Genomic DNA, 11,506 nt, shown 5'->3' on the forward strand with positions numbered 1-11,506 from the left:
CCACTCATACCTCTCACAACTTATTTAAGACATGAATCAACCCTCAATAATCAAGCAGCCTCAATTATGAAGTACAGTCAGTTAATTTCACAGGATATAAAAACAAAACTTGTTAAAAAAATATAAACAACACTGTCATGTATACTTGTAGATTGTGTACCAGCATGATCAATTAAACTAATCATAGCAATCATTTCACAAAAAAGAATACATGTGTACAGATTATTGTAAAACAAGCATTTAGATATGTGTCTACTCCGTACTGTGTAGAGCAACCAACCAGTTGAAAACTGCTTGATTACAGAAGAAAACAAGGCATGTAAGCCAATAACTACCTATGTAGCTACATAGGCAGCAAAATAACAGCGAAGTTACATGGAGAAAAAGAAATAAAAATAAAAATAAAACAAGGAAGGGAAATTGCAAAAAGAATAATGTAAAATGATGGCTGAGTATTCTTATTTCCCTAATCTGTATCTTTGACAGCATCAAAATATCAAAGAACAGGAATCACTTTCTCCGCGATGTCGAATATAAATATATATGCAAATAGCTATTCCAATGATAATAACAATATGGATTCTCTTACCCTTTTCATCGCAATCACATCTTCTTCATCAGATGCCCTTCTTTCGAACCACTAACAATCGCTCTCCTCATCTCTCTTTCCCCCTTTCCGACCAAGTAATATACCTCATTCTCTGATAGAAAATTTACATATGGATGTATGGAGCGTAGGAAATATGCTTATGCTACCTCATCCATCGCAACAACAGCTAGGGCTCATCATTCCCCTGCCTCCTGGAAACCCTTTCACAACCTAGTACTAATTCACCATTATCATCAACAGAAGGGGAACAAAGGATAGTAAAATGAACAGAAACGAGGAAAAAAACAAAAAGAAGAAGAAAGTGATATACCAAAGGGAATATGGGTAAAAGCGTAGGACAAGGAAGAAATAGGAAAATGGAAAGAAAAGAAAGCTGATCAGCGAAGGCTGACAAGCAAGAATAAAAACATTTAAGACAGTGCCTCTCATGGATGCCAATGCTGGCTGTTCTCTTGATCACACATAGCAGAAAAGCGGAGAGGAAAAGTATGGAAACAGGGAAACAGAAAACACAAACACGGGAAAACTGACAGGGATGATTTATCCCCATACAACAATAGAAGACAAAAAAAGGAACGGCAAACAAAAAGCACCAAACACAAGCAATATGCCCCCGTGGAACTCCTCGCGAGATGGAAAAGATGATTATCGGGCGGTATAAAAACTACTCGGGAAACGATATACGGCGATGCCAACAATAAAACAATACCACAAAATACCAACTGCTAGCACACCACCAAATGAAACTAAACAAAACAGACAGTCAGTGATCAACCATCAACTAGTAGTTGCTTACGACCATGGCCAATCAACTCCAGAGACCGCCGCGCCAAAGCAACAACCTCGCCCTCGTCATCCTCAGCAGCTTCTTCATCGTCAGATTCCACATTCTTATCAGCAATCGTCTTAACCATGTCAACAATATCTTCTGAGCGGGCAATATAGCCGTGCAGCTGCTTGTCTTCGGACTCGAGAAGCTGGAGCAGAGTCCAGATTGCGATGTGCTGGAAAGTTGGGTCACCGCTGGCTAGGAACCGGCTTAGGTATCCGTGAATGCCGCCGTTCGGCTCTGACCAATCTCTCACGAATATAGAATAGTCGCCAACTAGTTTGATTTTAGTTTTTTGCTTCATATTTTCTCAATTGTAAGGGCAAACCGGGGGATAAGTGCGGTATACATACCCTTAGACGACAAGTTTCCCAAGGCAGCCGCGCTATTTCCTTGAACTTCTATGCTTTCCGAATCCGTCAGGGGTATCAAAACATCGAAAACGCCTAGCTTTAGCAGGTGCGACTTCAGCTCGTCACTAAGGGCAAGAACTGCAATTGCGGCGGTCATCTCAGACTGCACGCTCAAGGGTACTTTCAAGACAAGCTCCTTGCATTTCTGTACGGCACCTGCTTGCAGGACAAGCTCCTTGTTACGATCTGAACTGGCTGCTAAGTTCCGTAATGTGGATATGGCATGGCATTGAATTTCCTCGTTGTCTATCGAGCCCAGTAGATCCACGAGTGGTTTTAAGAATCCGGCATCAATAATTGGAGATTCGTTATGAGGGTGTATAGAAATATTTCGGATGCATGCAACCGCTGAGAGGATAAGCGGGAGGTATGACGACTGTAGTAGTCTGAGTAACGGTGCAAGGCCCCGAGCACGGACGATCTCGAGTTGATATTTCTCATCGGAGGCAAGATTTCTCAGGGCAAGGGCAGCTTGGCATTGTACTTTAGGTGTGGAGGAGTCCATGAGCTGAACGAGGGATTGAACAAGGCGGGATTCTGTTTGCGCGAGCTTCTTTCTGTTGTCCGAATCCACTGCAATATTGCTCAGCGCTGTTGTACAGTAGTACTGAACATCGACATCGGATGAAGAGAGTAGTTGCACTAAAACGTGTATCGCGCCGGCGATGACGAGCTGCTGTCGATTTTCATCTATCATCAAGAAAAACAGAAAAAGATGTTATTATGCAATTGTTTGGGCCATATTTGTATTCTTGTACCAATGAGAAATGGCATACCAGAATGGGTCATGTTTAGAAGGGCTCCAGTGGCATTTCGTTGCACACGCATGTCTTTTGATTTTGCCAGTCTTGTCAAGGGGCCAAGGGCGCCCGATCGCGCAATTTTCGCTTTATTATCTTCGTGGGTGGCTAGGTTGGTGATGCAACCGACGGCATTGCATTGTACTTCGACATTGGGTGACATCATTTGTCTTATTAAAGGTGCCAGTCCCCCAAGCAGGACGATATTGACCTTGTTTTCAGCTGCATTGTAGGTGAGCAGTTAAGAGCTTTTCAGGGTGGAGGGAGGTATTATATGAGTAGACGTACTATTGACAGCGAGGTTCCCCAGAGCTGCACTAGCCGCTCGCTGTACTTCGATATCGGGACTCTGGAGGAGGAATAGGATAGGTTCGAGAGTTTCTCTATTTACTTCCCGGACATCTAAACCACACAGGTTCTGAATCAGTACATAGAGCAGGGAGCATCAGCCTCATAGCTCTTCCCGGCAAGAGACGAACCTCTTTCCGTTATCTCCGCGAAGGTCAAGCTGGCGCTTCGTTGGAGGTCAACATTATCTGAGTATACAAGGGTGCTAAGAGCACTAAGTGGTTCTCCGCTGAAGAAATCGGTTTCATTTCGCTGAGAAGACGAAGTAGTTAGTATGGTAAAGCAGCTAGTGCCGTAAGAGAGCGATGGAGGAAAGGGGAGGGAAAGGGAAGGAAGGAACGGAGGGGGCCAAAACGTACGTTCTCGAGGTACTGGAGGAGATCAGCGACGGCCTCGCGTTCGTTATCTGCTAGGATGGGTTCGTAGAGACCGTCCCTAGATCGACCTTTGATGGGAGCCAGTAAATAAGATATACGGCACCATCTATCGATCTTGGAGAAGGTACCTGTCAGGCAGGCCAGGCAAGCATTCCCCATCTCTGGCGCGGGATGGACCAGTCCCCAAGGGACCAGAGAGATCCTCCGTAGCTAACTAGACGGGAAGAGGAGAAGCTTGGAGCTGGCGAGGCGAGCTGCAGCAGCAGTAGGAGTTCTATTTTTAATAAAATATTACGTTCGTTTCGATGATATCACTGCGTCGGGATTGGAGAGGGCGCGGAGGGGTGATGGGACGAGAGAGGAGCGGCTGGGTTCGTTGATATTGAGCCTGCGGGGGCGCCACACCTGGGAAGACCTCAGGAGACCTTGGACTGCAGCGTCGTTGAGAGAGGGAGATCGACTGGTTAAGCGCCAGCGGGAATGAAGAGGACGTTGTGGGGGAGCAGAAACAGGCAAGGCGCGTGATTGGGGTAGGGAAGAGCTAGTAGCATGAGTGGAAGAGATATTAGATGGTGGAGGACGGACGGGGATGGGGTTGGATGGGGATAGAGTTGGGATTAACTCAGAGGGTAGTGGGTGGAAGAGCTAGTCTTGTGATTGGGGCATGGAGAGAACAGGGTCTGTCTCTGTCATGCGAGAAGAAGATGGTGGATCGCCAGAAGTTTGGTGGTGATGTGATGTCTTGGGGTTGGACTTGGCCCGGGGATGTTGTTGAGGAGACGATCGATGTCTGCGCTGGGAAGCCACCAATCGCAGCCCGGCGCAGGAAGCCGCACCTTACGCTGTAACCGTGCCAAGCGCAACTTACTACCACTAGAGAGAGTGAGTGCGCTTGGCACGGTTAATATCTATCATAGGTATCTAACATCCGTTTATCATCAATAGCCAATAATAGCTATATTAGGTTACGCACGCATCTACGGGCTCCCAAACACCTGCTATATATCTTATATCTTATTATATCTTATTATATATCTTATATAGTTATAATAGTTATCCTATTCTATTTCCCCTTCCACTACCTATATCTATCTATTTCTCCTCCCCCTGCTGACCGTACTGCTGAATCATTCCGGGCCGGTTAGGTTTGCAGCCTAAATAGCAGATGAATCTCTACCCAAGCATCCTGCTATTCCAGGTGCTTAGGTCCTCGGCATATTTATTTGTGCTTCACATACAGAGCTCATCCAACACAGACGGACGCGCTATTGGTGACAAGAGCGTCCGTGTAGAGAATGCCCTTCTCTCTCCTCCTTAGGTGGACAGGGTCTGTTTTACATACATAGCTCGCCCAAATCCGCCACTTCTCCATCCCTAAGGCTGTGTGCGGGCGCTGTAGCTTGAAACTAAAAGGACCATGTCCTGTCCTGTCCTATATTACCTAGAAAGCCGTGCCAAAGAAAATCGAAGGAGGAAGGGGGAAAAGGGAAAAAGAAACACAGCCTGTCAATAGCGAACGGTCTGCCTACGTACAGTGCACAGTACCTCAACGCAGTAAGACCCAGGAAAAACATCCACCTTGCCTTCATTCCACACCATCTCAAAAGTCTTACGACGCACATCATCATCGAATGACTCATCTCGATATTTCTCACAAAGGAGCCCCTACAGAAGAACTGCCCACCGGCGTCCTTACGCCGTATACGGGACGGACCCCATATGGGCACCACCATCCCAGCTGTCATCAACAACGGTTCCAACTATGCCATACGATACAGGTATATATACTTTGTAGAGGTTGCTCCGCACTTCGTCAACCTTGCAAATGGAATCGAAGAAACCAATCCCAGTTGAAATGAGACGGGTGATTGGTTGATGGGTTATATGTAGCCTCTAGATGTGTTTCCCGTGTCCGGTCATAATTATCACGAATGGGATGCTTGCTTGGACAATGACAACTCTCCACATTTAACCTTACTTAGTAAAGTTATTGAGCAGTTAGTTCTTCCCCATCCAAGGTACTATACAGTTCATGGCCTCTTGAGGCCCCTCATTATGCGGGATCCCTCCCCATACTACCTTCTGTCCATGTTTTGGGTCTTATGAACATTTTTCAAACTGCCCACGTCAGAATGGATACACTCCCAAGTAGGTTTCGCCCGAAATTAGATACAGAGAAACGTAGATCTGATTGTTTAAATTATGACTTTATATATAATAATGTGTATTTTATGTGAGTTTCCCAAGACGATTTGAGGGATTTGTAGAATCCAGATGCCACATTTATCAGTTCGTACGGCAAAGTTCTGTACAGATTAGTGTTAAGCGGAAGTAAGGGGCATCCGACCGACACAAATTTACCGGAGGTTATATGCGTACGGTTTCGAAACGTTTTATAGGCGGGCGTTGATGATATCGACGACTGTGCTCATTTGTTAGTAAATACAGAATATGTTTGAAGGTGGACGTCGGGAAAGAAGGTGAATGTCAGGTGCAGTTAGTAGAAAATAATAATGTTAAGAACGTACAAGCCGGCTTCAAACTTGCTCCGCCAACCAAGAACCCGTCAACATCGGGTTGCTGAGCGAGATCGCGGCAGTTTTTCTCCGTAACACTGCCTCCGTAGATCACACGGGTATTCTCAGCGGCTGAGGGGGAGATCTTCTCACCCAGCCACTTGCGGATCGAGGCATGGACTTCCTGTGCCTGTTCCGTGGTGGCAACCTTGCCCGTTCCGATGGCCCTGCAGAAACAAGGAAATGAGAACCATTAGTATGGTTGCCCTGTTTACAAATGTAGAGATTCCTCGGATGGGCATGCATAGCTGGGTAAGGGGCATTTTCTGGTGGGCGTAGAGGGGATTCAGTACCAGATGGGTTCATAAGCAATGACGACCTTCGTCCAGTCTTGAGGAGAAAGCTTGTCGGCGACGGCGTTTAATTGCCGTGTCACGACATCAAGGGTCTTGCCGGCTTCGCGTTCCTACATATGGAGAATTCTGACGTCAGTTCCCGCTTTAACATGGAACCCCTACATCATGTGCAATGGCTTAAAATTTCAATTTCGCTTTTTGTCCTCAAAATCGAAATATCAGAGCGAGGGGCAATTAAGTACCTCGAGAGACTCTCCAATGCAGAGAATCACGCGGAGGCCGCCATCAAGGGCAGATTTTGTCTTGCGGGCAACGAACTAAATACTCATGGAATTAGCGAAAGATAGTAGTAGCAGTAGTTCGAAGAATAGTTTCAAGCACTACAGTGCAATAAAAAGTTAAACTACCCCCTCTAGTTATGGAGAAGAACGTTTTAAAGCCCTTGGTTGGATGAAACATTTGCTAAGAAGAATTCAAAACATACATCATCGTCCTCCCTCAGGATAACCCTTCGCTCACTGTGTCCAACCAGGGTCCAGTCGATTTTTCCATCTTTCAGCTGTTCCACGCTCAACTCCCCAGTGAAGGCTCCGTTGGGCTTATCAAACACGTTCTGTGCAGAGACAGAAATCTGCCCGCTCGCAAGCTCGCGTGCGAGGACCAGGTAGATGGCAGGAGGAGCAATGACGACTTCGGCATTAGGATCGAGTTTGGCAGAGTTGAGATTGGAGATGATCTGGGTTATCGACTGGGCTGTGCCATTCCTGGAAGGATTGGAAGATAATAGCACTTTGTTAGCTTGTTGTTGTCATTTGAGAGGAATTGGGAGACATTGTTTGGGAGTTGAGGGGTATGGACGACTTTGATTCTGGAGTGGACATACATCTTGAAGTTACCGCCGACGAAGAATTTGCGAGCCATGGTGACTGATTGGAAATTGTTAAGTCCTGACAAGAATAAATGATAAGGTTAGCTATATGGTAGAGGAATTTTGATTCTAAATTGGTTCGTGATGATCGTAAAGTAGAGTTGCGGGAATAGCATCCAGGATATGATTAACCGCAATTGAGTGGAAACCATTGAAGCGGCCTAGAACTGTGGACCGGAATGAAAGCAACGCACCTTAAGAGGAGCAAAGTGTGGAGCAAGAGCAATAATAACGGAGAAATGTGAGCAATAGTTGAGGTTGAAAAACTAACGATGGGAAAAGATAAAGTAGAAAGGAGGAACAGGAAGATGGATGCGGCGGCTGAAAACGGCGGGGCAGGAGGATCGGGAATGACATAATAGTAAAGCTGTCTTGGCACCTGCCCCGCCATGGAAGGGGGACTATTAACTATCGCCGTGGTTAACAGAGGAATAACTACTCCGTACTGATCAGTGCCAAGTTGAGATGGAATAAGACTGTTTAACATACATAAATTAGATAGCAGGCTAAACTATAACTAAAACAAGTGAAGAATAGGATAAAAGTACAAGGAAAGAGAGTCAGAATGCATACATATTTTGGGTCGAAATCTCACCAATAGAGGCATCCGTGAAGAGTCAAAATAAGTATGAAAGAAATAAAGAAAGTATAGAAAAATAACCAAAAAGGTAGTGGAGAAGAAATATTACAATCACGAGAATAGTAAATTAAACATCAGCAACTGTTGAAGCTGGGGTTTTCAGGGGTGTGTGGTTGTTGATATCCTTTTCACTAACAACCAGAAAAAGTGAATAAAGAGAATATATCAATACTAATAACCATTACAAACATGTGCCTTTTTGCACATTAACCGAATCCAGGGGAAGCATGCAGCCATAACAATAACACACGAGGGACATATCCAATTCTAGTTTCCAAACCAAATTCCCAAATCCTTACCCGGTACCTTTTTATTCCAAACCTAACCTGCCGTTTCCAAATCCCATATATGCCAAAAGCGCTGTCAGCAAAAGCAGTTACCATGTCCAGGAAAGGGATATAAAAGGACAATGACAACAATAGTAGAATGTATCGCAACAGTGGTCAATTTCAGCGGCCATACGTCGGATAATCATCTGGTCGGGGTGGTTCCATGTGAGGTTGATAATGGGTGACCATCCGCTCACCGTTCATTTGGCCAAAACCCATTGGAGCTTGATTCATTCTCTCGTGACGAAAAGGGACCCAATCGTTCAACGCATCATTAACCTCGTAGGTGTCTTGTTGTTGATGGTATGGCATACGAACTTCTCTCATTTGTTTAGGTTCCGCCATCTGTGCATAGTTGTCGAAACAATCCTCTCGCGGCGGTCCAGGGGGGTAATAATCGGCACCGCCCTTGGCTGGGGGTGTGGGTAGGGTTGGGGTTGCGTGCACTTGAACTCCCTGACCCCAGCGTCGACGTTGGCTGTCCCTTTGACGCCTATCGTGTACGTAGTCACCCAAGGACCGTTCGCGTTCGCGTTGCGTGCGTTCCCAGTCGCTATCACTCCTAATGTCGTCCTGGACATTGGCATTGTTGTACCTCACTGGAGAAGAAAGTGTCTGTGTTTGACGCGGAGAAAGAGGAGCCCCGGGATGACCTCGCTGGTTTGTGAGCTGTGTTAGGGGTGGAACCACCGGATATGACACTATTGCTGAACGACGATTCCTTCGTTTGTCCGTGCTATTTTCTGGGTAGATATCCACCTCTCCGTCCCAATTACGCGGTTCGGTTAGAAGATGCTCGCTAAACCGTAAGTGCCTGCTCTCAGGGCGGCGCTGAGACCGATAGAAGATTTCGGGGGCGCGGCCTCTGGAGTAACAGCGGTGCAGTCGTCCATCGGCTTCCCTTAGAGGCATGTACTTATCGTGGTTATTGTGCTTATCGGCGAATAATGCATCATCGGTAGTTGCTGAGCTCGCATCTTCGAACTCATCAAAAAGTACGGACTCATTTTCATCAATGCTGCTGTCCCCGTCTCGAAAATCTCCATGTCCCGAGGCTTTACGTCGCGGAGCCTTGCCCGTATTTAAGATTTTAGGTAAGCTAGGCTTTGTTCGATGTTGTTTCGGACGCCCTGGAGTAAAGTTTGGGAGACGCTGTGCTTGTGGCATTGATGGTTGTTGCTGTGGCTCCTTGTTTGGAGACTGGAGAGGTGGATGTGGCGGCGGTGGGGCTAAAATGTTAGTTTCATAAGTTGGTCCACCATTAATTACTTGGATATCAATGGGGGGCGCTTGTTGGCCGTGCCTAGAACGCTGGACATAGTGGGTGTATTGACCGGGTTGAGTATGATGGTGAGCTTGAGCATGCTGAATATGTTGAGTAGGATGAGTATGTTGAGTGGGATGAGTGGGATGAGTGGGATGAGGAGGATGAGTAGAATGAGCAGGATGAGCAGGTTGAGCAAGTTGAGCAGGTTGAGCAGGTTGAGCAGGTTGAGCAGGTTGAGCAGGTTGGGCAGGTTGAGCAGGTTGAGCAGGTTGAGCAGGTTGAGCAGGTTGAGTCGGATGAGCATAATAGGGAGGAGAATGAGAAGGATGAGCAGGATGAGCAGGATGAGCAAGTTGAGCAAGTTGAGCAGGTTGAGCAGGTTGAGCAAGTTGAGCAGGTTGAGCAGGTTGAGCAGGTTGAGCAGGTTGAGCAGGTTGAGTCGGATGAGCATAATAGGCAGGTTGAGCAGGTTGAGTCGGATGAGCATAATAGGGAGGAGAATGAGCAGGATGACCAGGATGAATAGGTTGAGCGAGTTGGGCGGGGTGAGCATATTGGGCACTTTGGGCGAATTGATCCTGTTGGTTTCCAACAAGGGGAGTCTCCATGCCCATTGGTAGGTTGGTGTGATTAATAGCCGCATTCTGCTGCTGACCACCAGCAACCACTCCACCAGGACGTTGGTGAAGTGGTTGTTCAACTGTAGTCTCGGGTAATGGCTGACCATGCGAGCCTGGCAGTGGGGATTTTATTTCTTTTTTCTTTTTATTCGCTGCAACCGGGGGACGAGGATCGCCAGGGGAAGGTAACACGATGCCCTGGCGTACTTGTCTCAGAAGAATCACAGTGAGGGATACGGTAACGTACTCTATGACGAAGGCGCGAACATTGACAGCTTTTTTATCAAGGTAGATGTAAACACAATTCCAAGAAAATCGTCTATCTCCATCGCAGTTCTGCCGATCAATCATCAAATTTTTAATTTGGTTCTGCTTTCCACTCCCTAGAGCTTCGTACTTTTCCTGTACGTTCTCGTTTCTCAGGTCCGCTGTCCGCTTTTCCAACTCGTCTTGGGTAAGAGGCATACGTTCTCGAGTAACGTTTTTCCATGGTGATACCTTTGAGGAGTCTGCCCGGCGTAGAATCCATCCTTCTAATATCCTGGGGATGGCAGGTAAATCTTCACGAGCGTTGGGGATAGAGGCCCCGATGAGAGCTTCTTGCGTTCTGCCGGAAGAATCTGGGCCCAGATTGTGATTATTAAAAAGGTAAGTCATGCTAACGAGTTTCTCGTCTGTGTACATTGGATATATTGACGCCAGGCTTGGATCTGTAACTCTTAACGGCTGGTTAGTGCTAGCAGGCTTGGTGTGAGAATACCCCGTTTGGTCTTGGGGAAAAGAGCGTGGTAGTATATGCTGCGGTGGAACTGGTGGCCGTGATCATAAATATACCAGAAGAGAAATATACTTGGCTCCCACAGCAGTGATGGCACTCATAGATTCTGCGTAACAGATTAGAAACGTCTTTGAGGTACTTATGGCGTGCTTAGATCGAGCACTGTAATGATCAAATTCTGTAGGATTCTGGCATCGATGATCTAAGAGAGAATGATGCGGAATCAGACATGTTCAATTATCGAAGTGTTGGTGAAAGGCCATCACACCTTTAAATCCGGGTATGTAGGAGGGCGACGATATAAATATACTCCTAAACGATCGAACGAATTCCGTGAAGTCAAGAAGTGATGCGCTACTATGCTGTACGTCCGAAAGAGGGTTCTTAAAGGTCAAAATTGAAACTGAAGTAAGATTGGAAGTGGGAATGTTGCGGGCTTCACTCGTTTTTGTACTGTCAGGAGAACTCTCTTTGACCTCAAACAAAGCCATTCACTGTCGGTAGGGGTCATATCAATCCGAGCAGGGGTTTCAGCATTTCTGATCAAGTCTGCCTGAACAAGACTACCTAAGCTCGTCGAAGATAAACGGCGGCTGCCTTGCGGGGCGCAGAATTTTGTCGGCATGCGCCAAGCCCAGCGCCCCGCTGCTGAATCTGACGCCGAACGAGAAAAGAGACAAGAAGTGTGAACAAAT

The 11,506-nt window shown here is 46.5% G+C and overlaps 3 protein-coding genes across 3 annotated transcripts; all 3 read right to left on the reverse strand.

Annotated features, from left to right (window-relative positions):
- Positions 1-202: 202 nt before the first annotated feature.
- Positions 203-4,203, reverse strand: BDCG_05075 (vacuolar protein 8). The gene is made up of 7 exons (XM_045420739.1): positions 3,506-4,203; positions 3,360-3,445; positions 3,132-3,252; positions 2,941-3,054; positions 2,629-2,874; positions 1,793-2,542; positions 203-1,715 (listed from the first exon to the last, which is right to left on the reverse strand). Exons 1-7 carry the CDS (start codon positions 3,534-3,536, stop codon positions 1,381-1,383), a joined length of 1,683 nt encoding a protein of 560 aa, XP_045276782.1. The 5' UTR covers positions 3,537-4,203; the 3' UTR covers positions 203-1,380.
- Positions 4,204-4,432: 229 nt separating this feature from the next.
- On the reverse strand, positions 4,433-7,773 carry BDCG_05076 (triosephosphate isomerase). The gene is made up of 8 exons (XM_045420740.1): positions 7,751-7,773; positions 7,372-7,612; positions 7,133-7,196; positions 6,734-7,013; positions 6,492-6,566; positions 6,247-6,359; positions 5,906-6,120; positions 4,433-5,799 (listed from the first exon to the last, which is right to left on the reverse strand). The coding sequence occupies exons 3-8, from the start codon at positions 7,168-7,170 to the stop codon at positions 5,771-5,773; spliced, it is 750 nt and encodes a 249-aa protein (XP_045276783.1). The 5' UTR covers positions 7,171-7,196; positions 7,372-7,612; positions 7,751-7,773; the 3' UTR covers positions 4,433-5,770.
- Positions 7,774-7,884: 111 nt separating this feature from the next.
- BDCG_17053 (uncharacterized protein) lies at positions 7,885-10,717 on the reverse strand (the record flags this gene model as incomplete). The annotated part of the gene is made up of 2 exons (XM_045426219.1): positions 7,885-7,948; positions 8,280-10,717. 2 exons carry the CDS (start codon positions 10,715-10,717, stop codon positions 7,885-7,887), a joined length of 2,502 nt encoding a protein of 833 aa, XP_045281111.1.
- Positions 10,718-11,506: the final 789 nt, after the last annotated feature.

This window comes from Blastomyces dermatitidis (assembly GCF_000003525.1).
Source record: "Blastomyces dermatitidis ER-3 genomic scaffold supercont1.5, whole genome shotgun sequence".
NCBI lineage: Eukaryota > Fungi > Ascomycota > Eurotiomycetes > Onygenales > Ajellomycetaceae > Blastomyces > Blastomyces dermatitidis.

Excerpts from the sequence above, each read along its gene's own strand:
- BDCG_05075 (XM_045420739.1), bottom strand. The coding sequence starts at position 3,536 with ATGGGGAATGCTTGCCTGGCCTGCCTGACAG. Across the intron at positions 3,253-3,359 it reads TCCTCCAGTACCTCGAGAAC|CGAAATGAAACCGATTTCTT; the intron begins GTACGTTTTGGC and ends TCGTCTTCTCAG. Across the intron at positions 2,875-2,940 it reads GGGGAACCTCGCTGTCAATA|CTGAAAACAAGGTCAATATC; the intron begins GTACGTCTACTC and ends CCTACAATGCAG.
- BDCG_05076 (XM_045420740.1), bottom strand. The coding sequence starts at position 7,170 with ATGGCTCGCAAATTCTTCGTCGGCGGTAACTTCAAGAT. Across the intron at positions 7,014-7,132 it reads GTCGGCGGTAACTTCAAGAT|GAATGGCACAGCCCAGTCGA; the intron begins GTATGTCCACTC and ends CAATCCTTCCAG. Across the intron at positions 6,567-6,733 it reads TCCTGAGGGAGGACGATGAT|TTCGTTGCCCGCAAGACAAA; the intron begins GTATGTTTTGAA and ends ATGAGTATTTAG.